This window comes from Arachis ipaensis, chromosome B4 (assembly GCF_059453495.1).
Source record: "Arachis ipaensis isolate K30076 ecotype BB chromosome B4, ASM5945349v1, whole genome shotgun sequence".
Lineage (NCBI taxonomy): Eukaryota > Viridiplantae > Streptophyta > Magnoliopsida > Fabales > Fabaceae > Arachis > Arachis ipaensis.
This window is the reverse complement of record NC_142439.1, coordinates 139,351,403-139,379,210: the sequence shown is the minus strand read 5'-3', so window position 1 is coordinate 139,379,210 and position 27,808 is coordinate 139,351,403. Positions and strand designations below refer to the sequence as shown.

General features: G+C 28.4%; 3 protein-coding genes across 9 annotated transcripts; all 3 read left to right on the top strand.

Annotated features, from left to right (window-relative positions):
- Positions 1 to 857: 857 nt before the first annotated feature.
- LOC107635209 (putative protein phosphatase 2C 79) lies at positions 858 to 4,536 on the top strand. Of its 6 annotated transcripts, none has more exons than XM_016338609.3 (6): positions 901 to 973; positions 1,397 to 1,480; positions 1,877 to 2,302; positions 2,400 to 2,767; positions 3,290 to 3,526; positions 3,822 to 4,536. In XM_016338609.3, the coding sequence occupies exons 3-6, from the start codon at positions 1,984 to 1,986 to the stop codon at positions 4,089 to 4,091; spliced, it is 1,194 nt and encodes a 397-aa protein (XP_016194095.1). In that variant the 5' UTR covers positions 901 to 973; positions 1,397 to 1,480; positions 1,877 to 1,983; the 3' UTR covers positions 4,092 to 4,536. The 6 variants fall into 6 exon arrangements, with proteins under 6 accessions (XP_016194096.1, XP_016194095.1, XP_016194094.1 ...); XM_016338608.3 differs by having other exon boundaries at positions 908 to 973; positions 1,870 to 2,302; XM_016338605.3 differs by having other exon boundaries at positions 945 to 1,213; positions 1,870 to 2,302.
- Positions 4,537 to 7,039: 2,503 nt separating this feature from the next.
- LOC107635208 (V-type proton ATPase subunit B2) lies at positions 7,040 to 11,802 on the top strand. Its single transcript, XM_088483534.1, has 15 exons — positions 7,040 to 7,218; positions 7,470 to 7,538; positions 7,720 to 7,775; positions 7,894 to 7,992; positions 8,101 to 8,160; positions 8,830 to 8,941; positions 9,018 to 9,226; positions 9,446 to 9,574; positions 9,790 to 9,927; positions 10,212 to 10,362; positions 10,451 to 10,533; positions 10,805 to 10,852; positions 10,949 to 11,002; positions 11,108 to 11,191; positions 11,284 to 11,802. Exons 2-15 carry the CDS (start codon positions 7,478 to 7,480, stop codon positions 11,467 to 11,469), a joined length of 1,470 nt encoding a protein of 489 aa, XP_088339660.1. The 5' UTR covers positions 7,040 to 7,218; positions 7,470 to 7,477; the 3' UTR covers positions 11,470 to 11,802.
- Positions 11,803 to 20,069: 8,267 nt separating this feature from the next.
- LOC107635210 (AT-hook motif nuclear-localized protein 23) lies at positions 20,070 to 21,515 on the top strand. 2 transcript variants are annotated; one of them, XM_016338611.3, is made up of 2 exons: positions 20,070 to 20,158; positions 20,333 to 21,515. In XM_016338611.3, exon 2 carries the CDS (start codon positions 20,353 to 20,355, stop codon positions 21,160 to 21,162), a length of 810 nt encoding a protein of 269 aa, XP_016194097.1. In that variant the 5' UTR covers positions 20,070 to 20,158; positions 20,333 to 20,352; the 3' UTR covers positions 21,163 to 21,515. The 2 variants fall into 2 exon arrangements, with proteins under 2 accessions (XP_016194097.1, XP_016194098.1); XM_016338612.3 differs by having other exon boundaries at positions 20,078 to 20,144.
- The last annotated feature ends 6,293 nt before the right edge of the window (positions 21,516 to 27,808 follow it).

The window sequence follows — 27,808 nt, the reverse complement described above, 5'->3', positions numbered from 1 at the left end:
TTGGTGTTGGAAACTCCTTGAGTTTTCTAAGATGTCCTGGTCACACATAACTCTGACACGATCCGATTGATAAGGGGACACGTGTATCATACACTGTTGATAAGCCAGTTAACTTCACACAAGCTGTAAAAACACACCACAATTTCCACGTGTCATCATCTCACACCCCATTTCATTCAATTTCCCCATGATCACTAACCAAACAACTTATCATTGCTCCAATTTACTTTCTCTCTCTCTCTCTCTCTTGACAAAAGATAAAAGATATGCAATTGGCATTGACTTTTCTCTTTTTCAATATTTGTTAATATAATATTATTGATTTAATAGATGTTGACTCATCATTCATTATAATATCTCCTCCCACAAATAATTGTCATTTTGATAAATTAATATATTATTAATTTTTTAATGTGCTGAATGCTGTTATATTAAAAAGGCAACATTAATAGATAGATATAGTAATTTTGTTTACTAATTTGATTTGCAAAAATGGTATATTAATATAAAAGTTAACTATTAAATCAATCATATTATATATATCATAATTATTTAATTTAATTTGACAAAATTCTTATAAAAGTATAACCTTTTAACAAAATAACTTTCTTTTTCTTTTTGTTTTTTTAAAACACAAACTTAAGAATTTGGATTTACAAATGAAGACATGTATCTTCTTGATCAAATTTATATATTACTTGGTTTGTCTCATTATCTAATAAAATATAAATTTTATTAAGATTTATTCTTTTTCCTTTTAAAATAATTATTACTTTGACTTTTTAATACATTGAAAAATTAATATGCTCATACACAAAATAAATCTATATACATTAATTTTTTAGTGTATTAAAAAAAAAAGTTAAAAAAGGAATATTATTCTTAAACAGAGGCTGCTGCTGTACTAGTTAATATCTGGTGTTATGTCTGAACTTTCTCTCTCCAAAAAGCAGTTTCTCTCTCTAAGATAGAGGTATGGAGCCCATAGCTTTGCTGTCTTGTAGCTTCTTCATTGTTGGGCTTTTATGGGGCTTGTCTGCTCAGCTAACAAGAAATGTTTAAAAGGAGCCAAAATAATAAACTTTATTGTCATTTTTAATTTTATAATTCTTCAATTCCATGCACATCTTCTTCTATCTTCAACAATTTTCAATTTTCCTCCATCATCATCATATGCATAGTTCATACACAATAGCCTGCTACATATGAGAAGGTAGAGTTTTGAAAGGAAAAGGAAAAGAAAAAAAAAAGGAAGATCAAACCCACTTGTGTTCTTTCTTTTTCTTTCTTTCTTTCTTTCATGTTTGATTTGATGGATCCAGAGATCTAAATGCTTTCACAATAATACATCCACACTCTCTAGACCCTTCACCTCTTTTGTGTTTTTTTTTCCCAGATCATCCATATCTATATTCTTCAATTGAGGCATAATTCAGTATAAGCTTAAGCTTCTAAATAATCAAAGGTTCAATTTTTGAGGGTGAGATCTTTCTCCTGAATTTTACTTTGTCCTTTCATTGAGTTACTATGTTGTTTTTTTTTTCTATGAAACTAATAGGCTATCTTTGTTGTCATTTTTGGCTTTTATAGAGATTAGTGTTGTTGGGATTTCATCTTCCAATGTAAATGTTAGGTTACATTTCCAAAGGGCTGACCAAAAGTTTGTTTGACCAAAAAGAGTTCAATTTTTACTTGTCCCTATTGAGCTGTTATAGTGTTTGTGATTGAAAAAGCAACAAAAGATTAAGAGTTTTGGGGGTGTTGGGTTGTGTTGAACTTACAATTTGACTTAATCTTTCATAATTTGTTCATTCTGTTGAAGTTTGTAGTGAATTAATTTATCATCTTCATTATTGTTGCTGTGACTAGTGTGTAGTGAAGGACTAAAATCAACTGTGACTGAGAAATTATTTTGGGGGTGAAGTTGTTCTTGGATGGTTGGTAGATGTGGAAATTCCTGAAGGTTGTGTGGTGAGATGAGGGATGTTATCAGAGTTGATGAACTTTTTGAGGGCCTGCTTTCGGCCAGGTTCGGATAGGTATGGACACGGCGGTTCGGATGCTGGAGGAAAGCAGGATGGACTATTGTGGTACAAAGACTCCGGGCAGCATTTGCACGGCGAGTTTTCGATGGCTGTTGTCCAAGCCAACAACTTGCTGGAGGATCAGAGCTATATCAGATCAGGATGTTTAAGCACAAATGAGTCTGGCCCTTTTGGCACCTTTGTTGGTGTCTATGATGGCCATGGAGGGCCAGAGACGTCGCGGTTTATCAATGACCATCTAGTTCACCATCTTAAGAGTAAGTGACTTGAACACCAAGAAAAAAAAAAGTTTCCTTGTTAAAGCAAATTATTGTTGTTTCTTAGAGATGTTTAGTGGAATGGCTTTCATTTCAGGGTTTAGTGCAGAGCAACAATCAATGTCAGTGGATGTTATTCGCAAATCGTTCCAAGCAACAGAAGAAGGATTTACATCCCTGGTTGCCACACAATGGTCGATGAAACCACAAATTGCAGCTGTAGGATCATGCTGTCTTGTTGGTGTTATATGCAATGGAAGCCTTTATGTGGCGAATGTTGGTGATTCGCGGGCTGTTATGGGAAGAGCAGTTAAGGCAACTGGGGAAGTTTTGGCTGTCCAGTTGTCTGCAGAACACAATGCATCGATAGAATCCGTAAGACAGGAGCTGAAATCTATGCACCCTGATGATTCACAGATTGTTGTTCTGAAGCATAATGTGTGGCGTGTGAAGGGCCTTATCCAAGTAAGTTGATTCTAACTGATTAAATGAGGTTTACAACTGTTGAACTCTGATTTCAATGAATTATCTATAGATAAGGCATAGGATATGATAGCGTTGTTTGATCTATGTAGTTGAATCTATCTATTCGGAAGTGGCTTTGTTGTTATTCTCGTTGCATAGTCACAACTACTGTTAAAGTTATAAGTCCTGAAATGTTCAAATTCCCTCGGCTTTGTGTAATTAGGCTCTAGAAACTTCTTTTGATTTACGATGTCATTGCGCCTTATCATATATCATGTCTGCAATAAGCCTGTTTTTCATATCTGATCCTTCTCTTCAGCTTTGTGAAAATCAAGTTTTATTAGTTTTGGACATAGTAACTACATTATTTCTAGTCCTGCATCTATTTTACCAATTTACCTACTCAGATAAAACCAATTTCTTATCATTCTTGTGTTTTGAGCTTCAGCATGGCTTGACTTGGAGCTTTTTCTTCACTCCATTTTCTACTTTCACTACTTATAATGCATTTTCATCCTGCAGGTTTCTCGATCTATTGGCGATGTATATCTTAAAAAGGCCGAGTTCAACCGAGAGCCTCTATATGCAAAGTTTCGCCTTCGCGAACCAATAAAGAAGCCTATACTGAGCTCAGAACCATCTATATCGGTGCACCAGTTGCAGCCACAAGATCAGTTTGTTATATTCGCATCCGATGGGCTTTGGGAACACTTTAGTAATCAAGAGGCAGTGGATATAGTTCAACATAATCCCCGCAATGTAAGTTATATATTTAAATACTCTTCTAGACTGGAAATCATTTTAGACTAAAAGAATTCAATGTGGAATTTCACTGATCCTTTTTGTCCTGAATAGTGTTGAATGTTACTGTAATATTTGGTTCTCTTCATATAATCCTTTATTATGTTGCAAGTCCAATCATATTAGGAACTTTAACCTTACTTCAACTAATTCTCCTTCTCAATCTCATGCATTGTAACATCTTCATTACTATGATCTACTATCTCAAAACTCAAATAAATACAAGCATCTGATTGGATCTTTTTTTTTTTAGGGAATTGCAAGGAGGCTGGTTAAAATTGCTCTGCAAGAAGCAGCAAAGAAAAGAGAAATGAGATATTCAGACCTTAAGAAAATCGACCGAGGGGTTCGTCGCCATTTCCACGACGATATCACTGTGATTGTTGTGTTCATAGACTCAACTTTTGTGAGCAGGGCAACCTCTGTCAAGTTCCCTTGTATTTCTCTTAGAGGCGGCGGCGTCAGCCTTCCTTCTAACACACTGGCACCTTGTACAACGCCGACAGAGGCCGGCACCACCTGATTATTTAAGTTGCATCCTATCTTTGTCTTTTTCATTTTCTTGTGTGAATACCAGGTATCTTCAAGTAGCAATGAGAAGAGAGCAGCACATGCAATTCTTTAAATGTGAAACTGTAACATGTAGAATTATAATACTCATGTTTTAGGTTCCTTCCCACAAATCAAAAGAACAGAAAAGGTACATATATATATATATGATGACCATCCATAAGAGTTGCCTTGGCACCATTTACCTTGTTCAGTGTTCATTTGCATGTAACCATTTCTGGGGAAGTTTTTTCTTTTTTTTTCCAGCTGTATATAGAGCTTTGTAGTCTATTCAATGGAAGGTGGCAGATGGAGAGTTCATGTTGTGAAAGAAATTAAATGAGTGACATGTTCAGGGAATACATACATGTTTCATTATTTCAACTTTCAATGCTTAGATTTTGAGAGAATTAATGTGTTAATACTTCCTTTGTTCTTTGTCATCTGTATCTAGATTGATATCAAGGAACTAATTATTTTTCAGCCAATATCACATTATCTAGTCCTCGTTTACTTAGATGGTTAGATGGTTAGGGACTGATTAGAAATTTTTGAACTGTGGATGACGTTTTATTCTTCAGACAAATGATTAGAGATTGAAAATGATATTTACTCTAAAAAAATTGTTTAATATTAATTAATTAAAAGTTATATATATAGAGTTGTGTTTGACGAGATTGACTCATGTTGTAAACTTGTAATAGATGGCTCAAGCCTAGACCTGTTACCTTTCATAGACTTTTTTTCAAGTTCAAGTCCGGCCTGTTTAAGGTCCGACAAGCCCACGAGCCTATTTAAAAAGTCTGTTTCGTGAATTAGAACTCAAAAAATAATAAACTTAAAAAAATCTAAATTGATATTAAATGAATTGTAAAATTTATAATTCATAATTTATAAAAAAAATTCATTTATATATCAATTCTTAGTCACATATAATAACCATACTTACAAGTTACAATCTATAAACTTTTTTCTTTGAACAAAAGAACTACGATTTTAATTAGTATTGACTATTGATTGTTTTAGTTTTGTTTTATGTTTGATATAAGTGAATAGTTAAAAATCTAAACTAAAAATAATTTACTTTTACAAAAAAATATTTTGATGAGTCGCTTCAACGAGTTTTGTAAACTTTTAAATAGATTTAAAAAAAACCCAAACCTAGTCTGTTTGATAAAACAAACTGAGCCGAGTCGAACTTAAAATAAGTCGAACCACGACCTTCCGTCGAATAGCCCGTCTTACTTCCACCCCTAACATAGGCTAATCTCTTGACCATGATTGAAGTTGGAAAATGATCATTGAAAGCACTGGATAAGATTGGTGCAACAAAGGTTAAAAACCAACTAAAGTACCAATACTCAACTAACTCATCATATACACCTAAAAAAACAGTTCTCTCTCAGTTTTAGCTTGCAATCATTGAGGTTTTTGGCCACACAACAGTAGAGGAAAGATTGCCACAGTTCATAAAATATACTGCCCTCAATTTAGTACTATTATAGTTTACAAAGTACCCTTCATCATATGCATCCTTTAATCATGATATCCTTTATTGTAACTACCACCTTGTCTATCAACTTGTATTTTTATTGATTAATTTTTAAAAGTATAGATAATAACACAAAATTGACTGATTATTTAGTTGGAAATTGGTTACCTTTGAGAACCATGATGATCCCATTTGGCATTTTTTCACTAGGTGAAACATAAATAGTTAAATACAACCAATTATTTTTCTTTTGTGAAATTTAATATTTTGCATATCATCATAACCTATAGTTTTAACTACTATAAATATCATTCACTTTTAAATAATAGAAATCCTTATATAATTATATAGAAATTAGAACAAAAAGAATATCAGATTCATTTACTGATCCCCCCCTTCTTATCCCCACATTATCCAAATAATTTCTTAGTGTGGATTCCATTAAATAATTCAAAGGTGATTGAAACCTTCACTTCTCATTTGTTAATGTTTTCTTAATAGTCAAATTACATCCTTAAAACAATCATATCATGAGGAATAACAATAAATATATCTGATCGCTATGTGTAATATTTTCTTTTGATTTCTAGTGAGGATGATACTTTGGAAGGCAAATTTAACTATTTTAATAAAGATTAGCCTCTCTTTCTATTAATAGGGAGGAGATATCTTGATAAATTAAAAAAAAAAGTATACGAAGATCTTGCCAAAAAATATATAAAAATAAATAATAAAATATTATTTTGGCCTATAACGTTTAGACCAAATTTTAATTTAGTCATTAACATTTTAAATATCTTATTTCAATCTCACAAAATTTTAAATGGGTTCAGTGTTATCCCATAATTAAATTTAGCATAAATAATTAGTGTATTTAAGAGCCAATATAATGTTTGGTTTCAGTTCGTAAATAAAATTGACCTATTAGTAATTACTAATGTAAAAGCTTTTTCGTTAGTTATTCGAGTCAAATTTAACAGTAGGATAATATTAAATCCATTTAAACTTTTTTGAGATTAAAATAAAACATTTAAAATATTAGAGACAAAATTAAAATTTGACTCAAATGTTAGTAACTAAAATAATACTTTACTTAGATATTTAATGACTTGAATATCAAAAGGCAAAACTTCCGAACTAATTTGCAAGGAATTAATTAAACAAAAGAATAATATCAAAAGATAGTACAAAGAAAATATAAAGACAACAATTTTTAATTTATTTTTATATACTGTAGTATAAAAGAATTTTACACAAACAACTTATCGTATTATATTAGCAAAATAACTAAATTTAAAATGTATTACTTAAAAAAATTATTTAAACGTATGAATTTTATTAGCGCATAAAAATGATTTCTTTGTAAAATTCTAAATTTATTTTTCAACATTTAAAATTCTGATATTGTAATTAATAATTATTGGGTATGTTCCATAGTTCCATGTATGTGACAAAATAATTGTTATTTCCATGATGGTTCGTGAATTTGTTTGGTCCATCCATTAGATCCGTGACCCAACAACACCACCATCAACATCACACTCTCTTCTTCTTCTTCACAGATCAAACACACTCACACACCTTCCCTCTCTCTTCTTCGATCTCTCTGGTTGGTTTCTTACTCCCTTCATAATAATAATTCTAATAATTCCTTTCCTTTTTTTTTTTAATTAGAAAAAGATATATTTTTTTATTCCAACCCAGCGAAACAGACCATGATCACTTGCACACTGAAATAATAAAGGGTCACTGCAAAGTTTTAATCTTTAAGCTGTTTGGTTGATTTTACTTTCTCTTAATTCTTAGTGGGTATGTGAATTTCACTAATTATTTTTTGAATGAAACGGTTATTATTTCAAGTTCCAAGGATGGGTGTGGCTCAAAACATTCCTGACATGGAGGAGGAGGGAACCTTGGAGATTGGAATGGGTAAGTATATGGCACCTCTTTTACCCTTTAATTTTTTACTTTTATGTTATGATTCTGAGTATGTGTTTCACTGGTTGATGAATTAGCAAATCACCATTTCTTTTTTGTGCTTGTCATTGTGGTTATTGGGTTGATCAGTTTATCACATTGGCAAGAATAAGATTGTTTTTTGATGTTGCAGAATACAGAACTGTGTCTGGTGTTGCTGGACCGTTGGTTATTCTTGATAAAGTTAAGGTAATGACTAGTTTTGATGCTATGCTTATTGCATATTCTAAAATTTTGAACTTTTCTCAATGAAATGTATCACTTTCTGCGCGATGTGACTGAATTTTATACTGATCAACTGCAATAGGGACCAAAATTTCAAGAGATTGTTAATATTCGGTTAGGGGATGGAACTTCTCGGCGTGGACAAGTTCTAGAAGTTGATGGTGAGAAAGCTGTTGTTCAGGTGAGTGGTTACTGCCTAACTCCAATATGCATGTGCTATTATCATTTAGGGCTGCTATCATGAAAACTGGGATGAAGTTTTTATTCACTGTTTTGCTACATTGATTAGGTCTTCGAAGGTACCTCTGGGATTGACAATAAGTTTACAACTGTGCAATTTACTGGAGAGGTATAACTTGTTTTTATTATTTTCTACTTTAGCTTGATGTCCATGTGAAATTGAGTTTGCAAATTCATTGTAAAATTTTCATGAAATTTCTGCTGTTTTGACTTCATTGTTAGTTTGGGAGCTATATTTTGGTTGTAGTTAGTATAGGGTCGGGATCAATTGGTTTTTCAAATATGTTATCTTCTAAATTATAATTGTGAATAAATAAGCGAACTAGAATCACATGTGGTTGGGGAGGAGGAGGTTATATTTCCATTATGATTGCATTGCTTGAGTTAACTTGATTAGTTCATATATTTGATTTTATGTATTTATTTTTGGAATGGTAACATGATAAATAATGCGGAGACATCTATTGTATAGTAGAGTACTACAAACATGATAATTGGGAAAACCAACTTCAATAAGAAATAATGGATGAGTTATGATCTTTTGAGGTTCTGTCCTTCATAAGGTATGGCTTCAGATTTGTGTTTGTTTATCAAACTTGTTATAGAGGGGCAATTCTATTTGACAATCCTTTTGCATTCTGATAGTGTTCATTTAATTTCTTATCTGTTCTACCAATTTATGCATGACTATTGATTATGGAATTCTTTTTTATTTTGATTCTTTTGAATCAGTTCAGCTGTTGAGTTTCATCTTTTCCATGTTTGGTTACATTCCTAGGTATTGAAAACTCCTGTTTCGCTTGACATGCTTGGCCGCATATTTAATGGCTCGGGAAAACCCATTGATAATGGTCCACCCATATTACCAGAGGCTTACTTGGACATATCAGGTATATAACTTCTCCTTGGGAGGTCTAAAACTGTATGTTTATTACTGACGTTCTTAATATTCTCCCAATATTTCAGGAAGTTCCATCAATCCTAGTGAGAGAACCTATCCAGAGGAGATGATACAAACCGGAATTTCTACAATTGATGTCATGAATTCTATTGCTAGAGGTCAAAAGATCCCTCTATTCTCAGCTGCTGGTCTCCCCCATAATGAAATTGCTGCACAGATATGTCGTCAGGCTGGCTTAGTCAAGCGATTAGAGAAATCTGATAATCTTCTTGAGGTATAGTTGAATATAAAAATGAATTTAATCTAATTTTTAACAACAAATGGGAGAGATGGTTTATGATTTCTGTTTAAAATTATATTTCGAAGAGGGTATAAATTAAGTTGATATGACCTAGCTTGTTTGATTTCTTACATATGGTCGATTTTGCTTTATTTATTTAAACTTGCATTGTAAGATGATGAATGTGTTTCTGACATATATCAATATATACAGGGTGGAGAAGACGACAATTTTGCCATCGTGTTTGCTGCTATGGGAGTTAACATGGAGACTGCACAGTTTTTCAAACGTGACTTTGAAGAGAATGGCTCAATGGAAAGAGTGACCCTTTTCCTGAATCTGGTAAATCTTCAAGACCGTTATGCAAGTGTTCTGTTATTGTTCCTCATTTTTTTATTTATATTTTTCTACTTTTCAATTTCCTTCAAAGTTATTGTGCTTTTTTGATGTATTTAAGATCTGATATCTTGGCAATTATATATGTAGGGGTAGTATTCCATGATTATTTTTTCAAATTTTGATTTCTGATTTGCTTAAACTGCTTTCGTTTGTTACAGGCCAATGATCCTACAATCGAGCGTATCATCACCCCTCGTATTGCTCTTACTACTGCTGAATATCTGGCTTATGAATGTGGCAAGCATGTTCTTGTGATACTCACAGATATGAGTTCATATGCCGATGCTCTTCGTGAGGTAATGTTAAAATGTTTCAACTCTAATTTTAAAAGTGGAAGCTAAGGTAAAGAAAGGAGATGATAAACCGTTTGCAGCCTTTGTCATTCTCTTATGATCTTGATTTCTTTATATGTCTACAGGAAATAATTTAGGATTGTGTGGTAATTGCTACTTGCTAGAGACATTTCTTACTTCTTTTCTCTTATTTTTCAAGCATGAGAAATAAGTCAAATAACAAAAATATTTGAGTATTTCTCAAACAATTCGATTGAGAGCTGGATCATTCACTCTGGATCCTATAGGTATCTGCTGCCCGAGAAGAAGTGCCAGGACGACGTGGTTATCCCGGTTACATGTACACAGATCTTGCAACAATATACGAACGTGCTGGAAGAATCGAGGGGCGAAAAGGCTCTATTACTCAGATTCCTATTCTAACTATGCCAAATGATGGTGATAAAATATTATTGAACTTTATCAGCTCAGTTGGATTTATGCACTCTAAATTATGACGAATCATCTTTCTCGAACTTCTTTGCAGATATCACGCATCCAACTCCTGATCTTACAGGATACATTACCGAGGGACAGATATATATTGACAGACAGCTGCATAACAGGCAGGTGCGTTATGTCGAAGCTCTTTGCTACTTCGAATATTTTCATGAAATGCAGAATAGAATGCATCCAAATGTATATTACATGATATTTAGTTTATAATATAGGCTTTTACTATATTCTTTCTTGCACTAATGCCTGAAGTGAACCATGATCTACTCTTATATCCAATCAACTTAAGGTGATCTTTTACATAGGCTACACAAATATTGAGTTGTTATGAGGATTCTAATATTCGATTCAAACTAAACATTCGTTATTCTTCTGTATTGAGCAGATATATCCACCAATCAATGTCCTTCCATCACTGTCTCGATTGATGAAGGTGACGCTGATTCTTTATCTGATAAAAGTTTCAATGCATGAGTGATTTCTTCCACTTTCCATTAATTATATTGATGCAACATTTGCTTCTCTTCAGAGTGCCATCGGCGAGGGAATGACTCGAAAGGATCATTCTGATGTATCCAACCAGGTTTGATATTGTTTGTATACTTTTTCAAAAAGAAATAAAACTAAAAAAGATCTGTCTATAAACTATGTTATAGGTCTTTATTTTGTTTATTTATTTGTGTTTCAGCTCTATGCAAATTATGCCATAGGAAAGGATGTTCAGGCAATGAAAGCTGTGGTTGGAGAAGAAGCACTTTCATCAGAGGACTTGGTCTGTAATCTTTTTATCCCAAGATATTTTCACTTGACATTGAAAAAATCTTCATTGAAGTGGTATTAATAATTTTTATTTTTAATTAACAGCTATATCTGGAATTTCTGGACAAATTCGAGCGAAAGTTTGTGACGCAAGGAGCTTATGACACCCGCAACATCTTCCAGTCACTAGATCTTGCGTGGACCTTGCTTCGGATCTTTCCCCGGGAGCTTCTTCACCGTATACCGGCCAAGACCCTCGACCAGTTCTACAGCCGAGATTCCGGTAATTGATGTCATAGCCGGCATGCTCATGCTCATATTTTTTATTGATTTATATATTTCTTAGATCTTCTCACCCAAAAATTAAAGAGAGACCATATATCTTGTGTCCAGCATATATATAAAATAAATGTTAGTGATGAGAATGAGACCCCTTAGAACTTAGATCTTTATATTTTCATTTTTCCACTGGGGTGGTGAGGGGAGAAAGCTAGTTATCATTTTGGGATGGCTTTAATTGCACTGTTAAAGATTCAATTCAATTCAGTGCAGTTAGAATTTTGTTGACATTGCCTTCCCTTGTATGTTTTATTGTTTAATTTAACATTGTAATTTATGGCTTTAGTTGTGTTTTATATCAATTGTTTAGATTTACAAGGATAAATTATTAATTAGGTTCTTTTAATAAGATTATAAAAAATAAAAGCTTAAAATCTGTTAATTTATTTTTATTTCTAATAGCAGGTCGTTTACTAAAGAATGTTACATTATTCCTTTTTTTTTTTCGCAGCGCATTTGCATTTGTTATAGATTAATATGTAGAAATTTTTTAATAAAATAAACCAAAAATGGTCCAAACCAAAGGAAAAAAGAAAGTGAAAATGGTTGGATGATGGATGGTCTAACACAATAAAGAAACTAAGCTTTCAAAAAATAAAAAATAAAAAAAAATAAAGAAACTAGAGTAATTGTTTTTATTTTATTGATTATGCAATTATTTTGCACTTGATAAGCACAGGAAATAAGGATTGACGAGCAGAGAGATTAACTAGAGAGGAGAGGGTAAAAGTGTAAAATTCAAGAAAAGGACAAATTGATCCTTGACTTTTTGGTTTGAGGACATTTAAGTTATTGAGAATTTGAAAATACATTTAAGTTTTTGACTTCTTCAAAATCTAGACACATCGATCCTTAGGTTTAATTTGTTCCATTTTGAAATTTTTCTATATGGGCATCCGTATCGACCATGTCAGTACAATGAGAGTCACGTTTGATTTTTTCGTTGGATTTGACAAATTCAAGTGAATAATAAGAATCAATATGTCTAGATTTTGAAAAAGTCAGGACTTAAATGTCTATAAATCAAAATGTTAAAAACTTATTTGTCCTTTTCTCATAAAATCCTAAAATTAAATAAAATCGAATCAATTTTAATTGGAATATATTCAAAACAAAATAATCAATTTCTAAATGAATAGATATTTTTTGGTAGTTTAATGAACATAGTGTACATATACTTTATATGTTTGATTCATAATCAAATGAAATCGTTTCATCTTATTTCAAATCAAATTTTTGACATAATTTTTTTAAAACAACCTTTAAGATAAAGAAGCTTAAGCATAATTTATGTTTAGCATCAAGTATCAAGTTCTCAAGATTCCTCAACTTTTGATGATTCTCAAGAGATAAGTCACACTATGAAATGATTGAAAGATAAAAGCCCTTTCAGTAGTTGGTTTCCAAAAAAATCAGTGTGCAAAATGAAGTATGTTGAAGAGAGGCACCAAAACCAAGTTATTTTTATCAATAAATAAAATGTCACAAAATTTTATTGCTCAATAATAAATAAAAGGTTGATTCCCAAATTCGATGGACTAGCTCCTCAAGTTGATACATATATCACGCAAAGCATAATTACCCTTTGAGAGCATTAAATATATATGATGAAAGCATCTTTTTTTTTTTAGTGATAACTTTCTATCACAAAACATTAAAACATTAAAGTTCAATAGATAAATATATCTTAATAATTTAGTACTTACATTCGGGAAAGCATCTCAGTTATTAGTTTAAAACTTCAGGGAAAAAAAAAAGACTTTATGAGTTAATATTAGTATGTCTTGAGTAGAGTGTTAATTATTATAGTTGTTAAAGCCATTTGTAATTAACCAACTTGAGTCTAATCATTCGTCCGTTTAAACAAGTGTCGAAGGTTTGAATCTCGTTTTGTATATGCATTAACTTATTGGCTAGCAACAGACCCTTAAATGGAGTTCACATTCGCGATAAATTAGTCTTAACTTTTTGAATTGTGACAGATTAATTCTTAACCTCCCGAATTAGAAAATACTATATAAAAAAAATATCTTGTAATTGTATAACCTTTGGAGGAATATTAATAAAGAGATGACACCTAAATTAGGTCATGAAGATATTTTTATGTAGATATAATATATGCTATATTAAATAATTTAATTAAATATATTAAATTATTTAATATTAATTTTTAGTTATTATCTTTATATAAAAATATTTTACGTGAATAGTCACTCCAAATTAAAGGATTTGCAAAGTAGAAATTACTTGAATATTTCCCAATAAGGAAGCAGTAGTGCCAGTGTATGAGAACTATATATATTGGGTTTTTGCAAATATCTAAGGTTATATATGTATATAGCAGGGTGTTGTTTTGGGAGTGTCCTAGTGCCAAGGAGGTCTGGAATTTTTTAGGTCTGTATTCAGATAACTTGAATTTATATGATTGGCTCTGCAGAGGTACAAGGAGTGGAGATGTTTTTCTTTTCTTTTCAACCATCTGGTGGATTTGGAGAAGCAGGAATCATGACTTATTTAATATAGATGATTCATGGAGTGCTAGTAAAGTGGTGAGTTTGATTCGTAGTTCAGTAAGGGAATTGCACACTATTTTTGCTATGCATCAATCTCTGTCTCCTCCTTCACTTTGTTTGCATTGGGTTCCACCTCTTGTTCATTCTGTTAAATTGAATTGTGATGCTAGTTGGTTTGCTCCTTCTGGCTATGCTGGTTTTGGTTGTATCATTCGTAATCCTGATGGATGTTTGTTGAAAGGTTGCACTGGAAAAGTCGAAGTGTGCAGTGTTCTTTTTGCTGAATTGTATGCAATTTGGAGAGGTTTACTTCTTGTTTGGGAGAGTGGATTTCGTGAGGTTATCTGTGAAACAGACTGCTTAGAAGCTCTTTTCTTGGTAAACCAAAGAATGCTTGGTAAGGATATTCCGGAATGGGATTTGGCAAAGCATATACATGAGGTTATGAATGGGAATTGGAGAGTCTCTATTCTTTTAATTCAGAGGACTGAAAATAGTGTTGCAGATTGTATGGCTAAAGCAGCTGCTTCTGTCGCGGATATTCACTCGAATTAGAGCCAACCTTGGAGTGAGCTTCAACATCTAATAGATTTAGATATGACCCTAGCTAATTAATTTAGTTGTCTCTTTTTTTTCTTTCTTTTCTATTTAGTCACAAAAAAAATATTAGTTATTACAACATCATCAGGCTTAGATGTATGATACCTTTAATTTGTTTAATTTAATTGCGTCTTTAATTAGTAATCTCAGATTTCCAACTTTCAAAATTTTCAAAACAATATATATCATGGTACAAAAACAATATTTTATTTTTTTAAGAATCTATCATATAAAATGTTTTACATATGTAGCTATATATTAATTTAATTTCATAGAAATTATTTTGATAAGTAAAACCCTCCCATGGTTGATAGCTACTAATTTGAAATCATTAACAATAACAAGAATAATAATATACTATTAGATATTCTCAATAATACATATGGAATATAATTATGGATAACTTATTCTTTTTGGAAGAAATTAAGAAGAAAGTTAATATATATTACAAGTCATAAAGTTGGTTGAGCATGATACCTAGGAATCTAGTCTGGTTTCGAAAGAAAACATCATATGACATAATCTACGAGAAATCTTTAGCTAATTAGTTGGTCTAGTCAATAATTGGTCACCTTTCATGTAAATCAAATTACCAAACCTTTATGACCAATGATCAAGCATTTAGAGGATAATTGATTTTCACTAACCAATAAACAAAAATATAGCGAATAATAATATGGGAGGGAAAAAAAAAATTCATGGTGGTTGTTCTTCAATGTCGTGTCACGCACCTTCAACAGTACCTATTTTCAGTGTGTTGAAATGGTTATTATTGATTAATATATTTATTTACAAGAAAAAATTATTATAAAGAACCGTTAAGAAGATTTAATTATTAAAAATAATTTTTAATATTAAAATTATTAAAAATGATCAAATATTTTTATAATTTTTAAGAAGAAAAACTATTTTTTTATAAAAAAATAAATATATCTTTAATTATTTTTTATTTATTTTTTATAATGTTTATATTAACAATTTTATTTTTTTTAAAATTTTAGTAATTTTTATTATTTATTTATTTATTTTTTTTATTTTTCTGATCTTTTATCTTTTTTTGTTGGATAAAGATCACAAAAATAAAAAAATAAATAAATAATTAATAAAAATTACTAAAATTTAAAAAGAAAAATAAAATTTATCAATATAAAAATTATAAAAAATTAAAAAATAATTAAAAATATATTTATTTTTTTATAAAAAAAATTTAATTATTTTTCTTAAATATTATAAAAAAATTTAATTTTTTTTTATAATTTTAATATTAAAAATTTTTTTTAATAATTAAATTTTTTTAACGGTGCTTTAGAATAATTTTTCCTATTTACAAGGTATCTATTATCATATTGAGTGAACGGAACAAGTTGTGGATAACTAATAATGATTGAATTCATTTTATTTTTTCTTAAAGTGGTTAATAGCTCTATATAGCCTATGACTAAATTAAAGTAATAAACGCAAAGTGACAAAGAACGGTTTGAAAATATAAAAAATATAATTATGACTTATTATTAAGCGGTAAAGTGAATTAAAAAAAAGCAATATTTTTCATTGTTCATATGTTAATCTTCGTTGGTTCAAGCCAGCAAGGAAATTAAAAGTACTTGATGTAACATTTAGTTTCTTTCTGCCTAGGATTCTACATAGTCCAATTAGCTCCGATGAAAATATATATAATTATATATTAATATATACAAGTCAAAGTTTCTCTCTTATTTTTAAATTAGGATATGATAAATCTACACTTATTAGACCGTTAGTGTTGTACATGGGAATAGTAATTCTACCCGAAAATTTAGTGAAATGAAATTTAGTTCTAGATTATTGATGAGCATGTGTCTGTTGAAAAGTCAAGTCATTTTATATTAAGAGGTTATTTTATGACTATTTAAATAATGGATATTGTAATTAATAAAATTTGTTTATGTTGAGATTAACAGAAACAAATCTAATCATTAGATCTCACATGTAGATAGTTATCATATTATATAAAGTTATTAAATGGTAATAAAACGCTTAAATTAAGTTGCCTTTTGTGTTTCCAAATGTCACTAATTTAAACTATCTATATAATTAAAATCAAATAATTATTCAGTCTTTTCACTATCACAATAAACTTATACAATCTCACTTAATAATATTTAATTTCTCCTTAGTATTTTAGAGGTGAGGTTAGAATTATTGTTTATAGTTGTGGAACATAGATTTATATAATTAGGATACGAGATTGTGCTCAAATCAGAAAAAAGTCTAACTATTAACGGGTATTAGAATTAGAAGTAGATAACAAACTCTAAATGCATGTTAATTAAGTTTTTTATTTATAATTTTAGAAAAAAAAAAAAAAGATAAATTCGTGTGAAATATATATATGCAAGATTTTATGTGAATATGATCATCCGGATTATATTTTTTATAGACTGATATACTTCTAAAAAAACATATTCTTGAATTGACCACCCTTTTAGATCTAATTTAAAATATGAACGTAATAATTTTTACTATAGAAAATATTATTTATATATTAAAATTAACTACTAAAATCAGTCACTAATATATTTATGTATAAATACAGATATAATTTAATTTATTTTTAATATATATTTATATTCTAATATATATTTTATATTAATAACTGAATTTAATAATTAATTTTAGAGAAAATTCCACTCCTCTCCCCTGCGAGATGCTAAAATGACACTCTCCTCCCCTCTATTTATAAAATGTACATTTTCCTCCCTGATAACTTTTAAAAAATCTCTTCTTTAATCCATTTTAAATTTTTTGTGTTAACTAATGTTAATTTTATCCATTTTAAAAAAAAATAAATTATTTTTTGTCATTAAATTTTGCTTACCAAAATACACTTTAATAAATTATTTTTTATTGATTAAATTGTATTTTTATCAAAATATTTTTTAAAAAATTTAATAATTAAATTATTTTTTTAAGATTTTCTTCAATAATTTTTTAATTATTAAATTATGATTTTACCAAAACTTTTGTTAACAATTTTTTTATATTTTACTATTAATTTTTTGATATCAATATATATTATTTTAATATTAAAAAAACTCTTAATAAGATTATTTTTTAATATCAATATATATTAATTGTTATACATATTAATAATGGTAATATTTTTTATTTAATATTAAAATAATATACATTAATATTGAAAAATTAATAATAAAATATAAAAAAATTATAACAAAAATTTTGGTAAAATTATAATTTAATAATTAAAAAATTATTGAAGAATATTTAAAAAAATAATTTAATTATTAATTTTTTTAAAAAATTATTTTGATAAAAATAGAATTTAATCAATAAAAAATAATTTATTAAATAGTATTTTGGTAAGTAAAGTTTAATGATAAAAAAATAAATTTTTTGTTAAAGAATATTTTTGTAAAAAATAATTTTTTTAAATAGATAAAGTTAACATTAGTTAACACAAAAAATTTAAAATGGATTAAAGAGGAGGTTTTTTAAAAGTTATAAGGGAGGAAAATGTATATTTTATAAATAGAGAGAAGGAGAATGTCATTTTAGCATCTCGCAACGAAGGGAAGTGTAATTTTCTCCTAATTTTAATATACACCTACAATATATTTACTAATTTCTCATAGACATTAAGATCTATTGAGAGATTTCATGATGAATTTACCATATATATATGATGCAAACATGCAGCAACTTATATTATTATTGATAATTTCCTCTCTCTTTCACTCTTTTTTAAGTATTAAGGCTCATGTAGGGCAACTACCCAATATACTATGAATAAGTTTTGAACAGATTGTGTCTTGTGCCTACGACAGACATTAAACTTTTGAATTTCATAAATAAATTAATCGGGTGATGATACAAGTGCAATTAAATTTCGTAAGAATGATGATATTAAATAAATTGTATAACCTTATCCTTTTTTAGTTTATAATATATGTACATGTTTTTGCCAGCTGGCAAGTTTAAACTAAACGACAAAGCATTTAAAGCGTGTTTGATGGTGATTTGTTAGAATTTTTGCAAATTTGAAATATAATATGATTAAATTAAACCGATGTAGTTGAATTATTTTAAAATTTTTAGTTTAGATACATAATTAAATGCTAAAATTAAAGGAAAAAAAGATATATTTGTTCTCAAAATTTTTGAAAATTACTTTTATAAATATCCAAACAAATTATTTTAACAAAAAATTTAATTAATCCAAAAAATTGCTTTCCCTTTTAAAATTTCTTCATCCAAACCTCATTTTTGAATAAGAAAATTGTTTGGATTAGCATGAATCCAATAACATTTTTATCTAACAGAGAATAAACCTTAAATCACAAAATCATTACACAAAAGCTAATAAAATTAAAATCAAGTGAACTTAATTTAAATAAAGTTATTAAAATTCATTTTAATTATAAAGTGTGTTTAAATTTGTTTGTTATTAAATTAAACCTGTATTAATACAAAAAAATTAAATATTTTTATTTAATAAATATAAAATAAATGTATTGAAAATTTAAATTTTTATATTTTTAATAAAAAATTTTAATTTTATAATTTTAATATGTATTCTAAAAACATAAGATAAATAAATTTTAATTTATATAGGTAGCCCAAATTTCAAGATTTATATAAATAAATAAGAAGTGCTTCAATTAATTAGTTCGGGTCCAAGAGCTCTTGAAAGGAGTCATAATAACTTAATAAGATCACTTGTCTCGTTAACTGATTCATGCTATGTTTTAATAGTTTTAGGAATTGAGGGCACTAACTACTTGTATTGGGTCAACAAGAAGCCTCGTACAAGTGCAGCCAGGTCTTTGTTTATTGAAAATTAAGAAAAATTAGACCACAAATTTAATTAATTTGTAAAGTAAAGTATAGGAGTATATATATATATTGTATGTTGAGCATGTGCCCCAATTACTTATTAGCTAAGGGTTTATAATATTTTAGGTTTTCTCTTTATCGAAAGGTGACCTAGGTTTCCTAAATAATGATCCAACCTACCTGTCTAATCTCTCTCTCTCTCTCCAAATACATATCACATAGACTGATAGACATAACATTTTAACTTCATCCTATGATTTAAAAAAAAAATTATTTTAATTTATTTATAATTTAAAATAATTTTATACGTATATTTAATTATATAATATTATATCAATAAAAATAATTATTTTTTATATTAACGTTATAAATAATTATCTAAAAAAATAAATATGATTATAAAACTATATAAAATATCTTATATTATATTCTCTTAAAATAATGTATATATAATAATAAATTAAATGTGATTTACAAAGAAATTAATATTGTTTAATCCCATGATTATTTTATTCAACCATATGCTTTTCCTAGTTGTGAGAATGGCCGCAGGTTCCACACGCTTTATTTTTTTCTTTCTTTAATTTGTTTCCCTCTCTCTCTTTCCCTTCCAACCTCATCTCATTCCATTTCCTCTGCAGTACTCAATTGATCCCTTTGTTTTTCTATTCGCAAACTGAGGTTTGAATCATTGGGTACTCCTAATACTTCTCTCTCTTTTTCTTTTTAATATAAACCACTCCCCATAATTTATATTGTTCATACTACTATTCTTGTAATTTTTCTCTTATTTTAATTACTACTATATAGTTTTTTCATTTTAATATATTTTTGTGCTGTTCCCCTTTTGTGTTTTACACTTTCTTTAGAAAAACTCTTTTGTGTGTGTATGGCCGGCATAGACTTGGGTTCAGCATCACACTTTGTTCATCACCTTCAACGCCCTGACCTTGAAGATGATGATAATAACCAAGACCAAGACCCGAGCAACAACCATCACGAGGGTCTTGACCTAGTTTCGCCAAATCAAGGCCCTGGTGATGTTGTTGCTCGTAGGCCAAGAGGGAGACCTCCGGGTTCCAAGAACAAGCCTAAGCCACCGGTGATCATCACAAGGGAGAGTGCAAACACTCTTAGGGCACACATCCTTGAAGTTAGTAGTGGTTGTGATGTGTTTGACTCTGTCGCCACTTATGCAAGAAAACGTCAACGGGGAATCTGTGTTCTTAGCGGTAGCGGAACTGTTACTAACGTCACGCTCCGACAACCAGCAGCTGCCGGAGCAGTCGTGACGCTTCATGGAAGATTTGAGATACTTTCTCTATCAGGATCCTTTCTGCCACCTCCTGCTCCACCAGGGGCCACAAGTTTAACTGTGTTTCTTGGTGGAGGCCAGGGACAAGTGGTAGGAGGGAATGTTATTGGGCCTTTAGTGGCTTCTGGGCCTGTTATTGTTATTGCCTCGTCGTTTACTAATGTAGCGTATGAGAGGTTGCCCTTAGACGAAGATGAGACTCTTCAGATAGAACAAGGGCAACCTTCTTCTGGTGGTGGTGGTGTCAGTGGCAGTGGTGTTAATAACTCTTTTCCAGATCCTTCTTCAGGGTTACCGTTCTTCAATCTACCTCTAAACATGCCTAATTTGCCGGTTGATGGTTGGGCCGGTGGGAACTCTAGTGGTGGAAGACAATCTTTTTGATGATGAGGAGCTTCTTAATTTTTGAGAGGGCACAAAAGGTGAGAAGTTGAACCTCCATCAAAGGTATAATAATATATTGGTTTTTAATTAATTTTATGAGACTTTCTTCGAGTTGTTTGTGAACAAGTGCTGATTTTGTATGTCCAAGTGTCTCATTTTCCATTGGCTAGGTTCTGTTGTGTAAGGACTTGGTTTTAATATAATTCTAAATTCCTAGGGACAATTGTAAAACATTTCTGTTTGGTTGCTGGAGTTGTTAGAGACTAGATTGTTATTGTGCATTAACCTTAATTGTGGAATAATAAATCCTAGTTAGCATAATCAATAACACAAATCTATTTTTTTGGATTAAATATGTAATTGCTATGATACAGTAATTTCTTTGTTTAATTCCATGGTTTAGTGTCTTATATATATATTTGGGTGGGTAATTTTTCTCCAACATGTGAAACCAAATTGCTCAAGTAATCAAGACAAATTGATCACTTGTCTTGTTTGTTTGGTATTGTAGAGAATAATTAATTAAAAGAATCCTTACATTATTGCGTTTGACCAAGGGAAGTTGAACATCTCTCTCTCATATAATTAAGTAACTCCCACCATGAACAAGTGGGGAGAAAACTAATCATATTTCTTGGTTTTTGTTTCTCATTCATTAATTCAATATGTATGTTGTTGTGAAAGTCGTGCGTGTAACAAACTTAATTATTTATCACTTATTACTAATCTAAAAATTTGTTCAAATAGAAGCAACTAACACTTCATACTATAATCTCAATTCTAGATTTCAACCGGCCCTAAGTAGTTATGTATGTTACAATCATTTTTGAAATGTTTTAGTACTATTATTTGGTTTGAATATGCATATTATTATATTGGTGAAAACTCAAGTGCAATTGATTTCACGTAAAGTTGATACTTGAGAGCCGTTAAATAATTTAACTGATTTGACTAAATTTTTATCTAATAGCTTTCAGATATCAAAATCACGTGAAGTTGACTTCACTTAAGTTTTTACCTATTATATTATATATGATGTTAAAACCAAATCAAAACGCATACATAAACATTGTTAGAAGTCCAATAAATTCTTCAATATTTATGTGTGTATTTAATTATTCAAAGAGACAAAATCTGTGCATCACTTATTACTTTATGAAACTAGTTTTCTTTTTTTTTTTTTTAAGCTTGTCATATGGTACTACAAACTATACATTAGATAAGCTAACCTTGATTATTGCTAGGTTATTGATGAGTGCATACATCTATTTGTTTCGACACGAAAACACAGATTCCTAAATGTAGGATTCAATGTATTTTAGATTCCTCATACCTACCAAAGGCATGTTTATCCATAGCATGTGTCTTAAAAGCATAAAATGTTGTAGCTTTAAAATACTTGCTCCCATCTTTTCCTTTTGTTTTTCTCCCTTCTAATATATGCTTTAATAGGTAAAGATTTAGTTTCAATAATATTTGGGTGAATAAAAATGTGTGATCAAGTTTTAGTTTTGAGATTAGTACAAGATCTTTGATGTATTATTTGTTTCTCATCTTTTTATGATGAGTCAAACACTTTTTAACTAGAAACTAGAAATTAAAATATACTACTCTAAGTAGTCTTGCTATATATCTAGGTTAAGATTCTTCTTATACCATTGAATAGTATTTTTAGATTTTCTTAATCATCATTAAATTAACAGTTCATATATAATAGATTGTATCTATAAAAATTTCCTTTACTATAAAATGAGAATGTTTCAAAATGAGAATGATTAAATTGTTTATATTTCATTCACAAATTATCAATATTTACTTACTTATAATTCAATATTTGGATTCATAAGCGTTTTACTTTGTAAAATGTATGTTATTGATGGTACTAAGTGATTCCACCATTAGAAATAATGAATCATGATCATTAATTTTCTGCATATAATATCTTTTATCATGCATGTGTTATAAATAAAATGGAATTGTTCTATTTTCTCTCATCTACTTGGCAGCATACTTTTATTTTCTTCTTCATTATATTTCCAAAGTGGTTTCTGAATGAAATATATATGAGCATGATGTGCTGAGTGGCTAGCTGATAATTGAGGATAGGAACTATAAAGTTTGGTTCTATTTATATCAAGTAATTAGGAAAAAAAATGGTACTTTTAAGACATGGATATTATTCTAAGACTTTGCTAATTAACAAGTGTCTACTCTTAGGACACCAGTTAATTAGGTTACTAGAAGTAGGGGCAAAAAATTTAACATTTTATTTATTTAACGCGTTAAACATTCTAATTTCTAGTGCTAAATGTTCATCAATAAAGTGCTAATTATTATATATTATTGCATGCAAGCATCAAGTTTGGATTTTCAGACTACAATTAGGGTTTGTTCCCACAGAGTCGGAATAAGACAGAAAAGTAAATAATAAGGTAATATATATATTAAAATTTAAGTGAGATTAAGTTAAGGGATGAGGATTTAATTATTTCATATTTATGAATTCAATAAAGATCATATTCTAAATAATTGAAAGACTAATTGTAACAATTTCACTACGTTATTAATAGCATTTCTGTCAACTTCTGCCAACTGTTATTTATAATTGTGTTTAATAAAAGTGTTTTCGTGGATGTGTCTAATAAAAATGTCTTTTTTTATTACTGTGTTTAATAAAAGTGTCTTTATAGATATATTTTCTAGATATATCTCTTTATATATGTGTTTAAAATATAATAATTAATTATTATTAGCAATAAGTTAGTAGATAATATGTTGATACCCTATACTTTTCCTAATTATAATACATCGATTGCCGCCTAATTATTTTGTTAACTAATTAAATCTTAAAATTAGGAAAGAGGTAGTGTTTTATTTTTTAATTTTCAGGTACTTTTTCTAAGCCTTTTCATTTGTTGTGTATCATATCCCAATTCAGGAACTGTTATACTTCACATGGATATCTTAATTCCATTATAACTAGTAATAATAATGTAACGAAACTTGATTTATTTGTTCTAAGTTCTTCTAAACTTCTTCCCCCCTGAAAATAATGCAATACACACTTGACCCTTTATTATTTTGTTGATAATCTTATAATATAGTTTCACAAGCTAATGAACCTTTATCAGGATGTAAAAGAGTGCTGCATACTAAAGAATGAACCGAAGAACCGTCGGATAAACCGCCGTCATTCTTTCATTTAGCGGCAGTTATAAACTCTGCTGCTAAATATCTTGTTAGTCATGTTACTATTAATATGCCTCTTTTTTTTAACTTCAATTTGTAGAAATAATATCAAATTTTCTATCATCTAAAAATTTAGAGTTTAATTATTGTTAATTAAAAAAAAAAGAATTTATGAATTCAAATCAAAAAATACTTATACAAAAAATTTATGCAAATCGAAAAGAGAGTTTTACATTAAAATGTATTAATATATAATTATTTATGTGTCTTATTTTATCAGTTTAAATTATTATAAAAAATGATTTCATGACATGTTCCTCACATAGTGGAGTGTGAAATTTTTAAATAAAATGATTTAGATTTGAATTTGGAAAAGTAACTAAAATTCTCTGTTAATAAACATTTTAATTAGGACTTTCTACTTGGATCAAGAGATTAGGAGGATTAGTTATTAGAGAGAAAAGAATTCATATTGCACTACTGAATACCTCCTGATGATAACATTAAAAAGAAAAATTACCTCCATGAAAATCCCAACTCTTTGTATGAACTTTTAGCACTGTAGTAAGCTGTTTTAATCTATTATGAAGACAATTATAATAATTTAATTGATTATAAGTTTGTGGTAAATAGTAACCATCCATTAGTTTGTAGAGTTAGATTGCAATTGGAATTCTTTTAAAAATATTAGGAATTCACTAAAGCCATCTTCATAAATCATAAGCAGGAGAGAATTACTCACATCTGTGGCATGTAGTTTTCTTATTTGAAACACTGAACATTTAGCTTTTGAGTTGGAGCTGAAATGTGTTAGTATAATAATTGAAACTAATGAATTTTTTATGTATGTGTATGTGTTTTGAGATATAGATCAGAAATTAGTATTTTTTATATTTTTTATAGACATAGAATTAATGATACGACCGTTGGTCAATAAATCAAAATAATCGTATTTTTTGTACAATTATTTATACAATATTAAAAAATTATTGCTGTAATGGTCTTTATTAATATGCAAAATCCATTTAATTCTTTTAAAATTTTCGACATGTCATTTACGAGGACGTGTTTGTAATTTGTCAAATTTGTTAGAGATATAATTATTTATGTGTCTTTTTATTAATTTAAACTTTTAGAAAAAATGACATTATAATATGATACTAAAATTTTTATGATAAAAAAATCTAAAATTCAATTTTAGTTCATTTTCAAAAAGAATAATATAAAATAAATAAAAAAATTATATAAAAATTTAAATAAACTTAAAAGAGACATTTAATTTGATAATATGTTAGAAATATAATTAAACATTTATATACTTTTTATTATCCACTTAAATTTTTAGAAGATATTCTTTTAAAAGAGATAGTGTCATGATAAAATTTTTATGTATTTTTAATAATGGCATGAAAATTTAATAATGGCATGAAATTTGTATAAAAATTTGAAGTGTTCATATATTTTATTATTCGTCAAAATACTTGACAATTTCTTTTTTTTTTTTGTCAAAACATTTTAATAATAATGAATAGAGAACATCTACATACGGACATCTAAAGATGTCTATATTTGTATATATATTTGATAAATTAAGGGTTGTTTGGGTGAATTTTTAAAATAAGATCTTTTTTTAAATTATTTTTTTTAAAAGATCTTATAAAAAAATAAAAATAATTTTGTGTTTAGATATCTCATATAAAAAGATTTTTTTATTTATCAATTATGTTTGGATATAACGATATAAAAGTATTTTTTGTTTATTTAATATATGAAAAACAACTTTTTTTTAATAAAAAAATCTTTTAAAAAAATGTAAATTATAATTTTTTAAAAAAATATTTTTTATTTTTCTAATACGTTACTTTTATTACTAATAATTTACTAAATACACTAAAAAATAAAAAAAATTATTAAAATAATAATATTCAAACAAGTACTAAATCCAATTGCAAGAAGCTATTAACTAAACAACTACAGTTTCTACTCAACAAACCAAATGAGTACTATTATTAACTATTATTTTTTTTTTTCCAAAGCTATTATTATTATTATTAACTATGAAGAGTTATATCAACTGACATTTCTTAATTAGACTTGGTCAAAGACACATTAAATTATAGAACATTACATCATCCCAGAAGTACAGTATTATTAATTAATTTCAAAATGTCAAATACTACTGCATTTACATTATGTATGTGTATAAACTTCTCAAACAACTAGGATGTATAGGCAGTCACCAAAAAAAAAAACTAGGATGTATAGGCATATATAAATATAATATTGAGAATTACGCTCATGTCGATCTCACTCTATTGTAATCTAATGTTTTTAATTATTTCAATGGTTTTCTATTTTTTTTGTTATATAGGACTTAGATCTTGTCAATCTAACAAACTCCAAGTGGTTTTCCTTCTCTCATGGAACATGGTTACTTTTACTTGCTTTTGATGAAAATTTCCGAAAAACCTTTTATCAACATCAATCCTTTTTTTTTTTTCAATTGATTAAGTTTATTTTGTTATAAAATTACTTATTTAAAAAAAAATAACCTAATAATATATGAATAATTATACCTTTAATTAGTATATTTTTTGTTTAAGAACGGATAGAATTCTTGATATTTTGATTATATAAAATTTTAATATCATATATTAAAATTATTCATAAAAATGTTAGGGGTTAATTAATACTTTTTATCAATATTAATTAACACTTTTGACCAACACTTTATTTATATACTATTAAGATGAAAATTTAAACTTTAAAATTTAAAATTTAATACTTAATTAAAATTTAAAATATTAACAAATATTAATAAAAATAATAAATTTTGTTCATAAATATATCATTATTGCTCAATTATTTGTACTAAAAATTTAGAAAAAATAAATAAAAGTATACATAATTTTCACATAGTAGACAAACGTACACTCTAATTTTTTAATGAGTCATCTGTATACACTAATATCAAATTCTATTATCATTTCTACTCTTTTGTCACTTGAGTAACTTTTCTGACAATATGACTAACAGGTAACTTTGTACATTGTGTGACGTGGCCCTTTTGACGACACGGTAAAAAATAAGTGATAAATTATTGAATTTATTAAATTTGAATAAAAAAATTTACAAATGACAATGTCTTTTCGTTTTTTTTCTTTTTTAAAATTTGGCTCATCATCTACAACATCTACCACTTCTTTTTTTTCTTTTATTAAATTTGGTAAATCAATAGTATGATCCCAATAAACATGACATAATCTCCCATTCTTAACAACAAATTCATACATTCGAACTACGTCACCATCAAACCTAATTAAATGCATTGGATATATTTCATTCTCGGCCTAGTAAAAATTATTGAAAGAAAAATATCCCAAATTTTTAAATAACCTCACCATAAAAAATGTATTGAGAGTTTCGGCATTCATTCTTGGAATCGAAACAATCTCAT

Bases quoted from the DNA above. Each gene is read 5' to 3' on its own strand.
- LOC107635210 (XM_016338611.3), top strand. From the start codon at position 20,353: ATGGCCGGCATAGACTTGGGTTCAGCATCACACTTTGTTCATCACCTT.
- LOC107635208 (XM_088483534.1), top strand. From the start codon at position 7,478: ATGGGTGTGGCTCAAAACATTCCTGACATGGAGGAGGAGGGAACCTTG. The intron at 7,539-7,719 runs GTAAGTATATGG...TTGATGTTGCAG, and splicing joins AACCTTGGAGATTGGAATGG to AATACAGAACTGTGTCTGGT. The intron at 11,003-11,107 runs GTTTGATATTGT...TTTGTGTTTCAG, and splicing joins ATTCTGATGTATCCAACCAG to CTCTATGCAAATTATGCCAT.
- LOC107635209 (XM_016338610.3), top strand. From the start codon at position 1,984: ATGTTATCAGAGTTGATGAACTTTTTGAGGGCCTGCTTTCGGCCAGGT. The intron at 2,303-2,399 runs GTAAGTGACTTG...CTTTCATTTCAG, and splicing joins TCTAGTTCACCATCTTAAGA to GGTTTAGTGCAGAGCAACAA. The intron at 2,768-3,289 runs GTAAGTTGATTC...TTCATCCTGCAG, and splicing joins GTGTGAAGGGCCTTATCCAA to GTTTCTCGATCTATTGGCGA.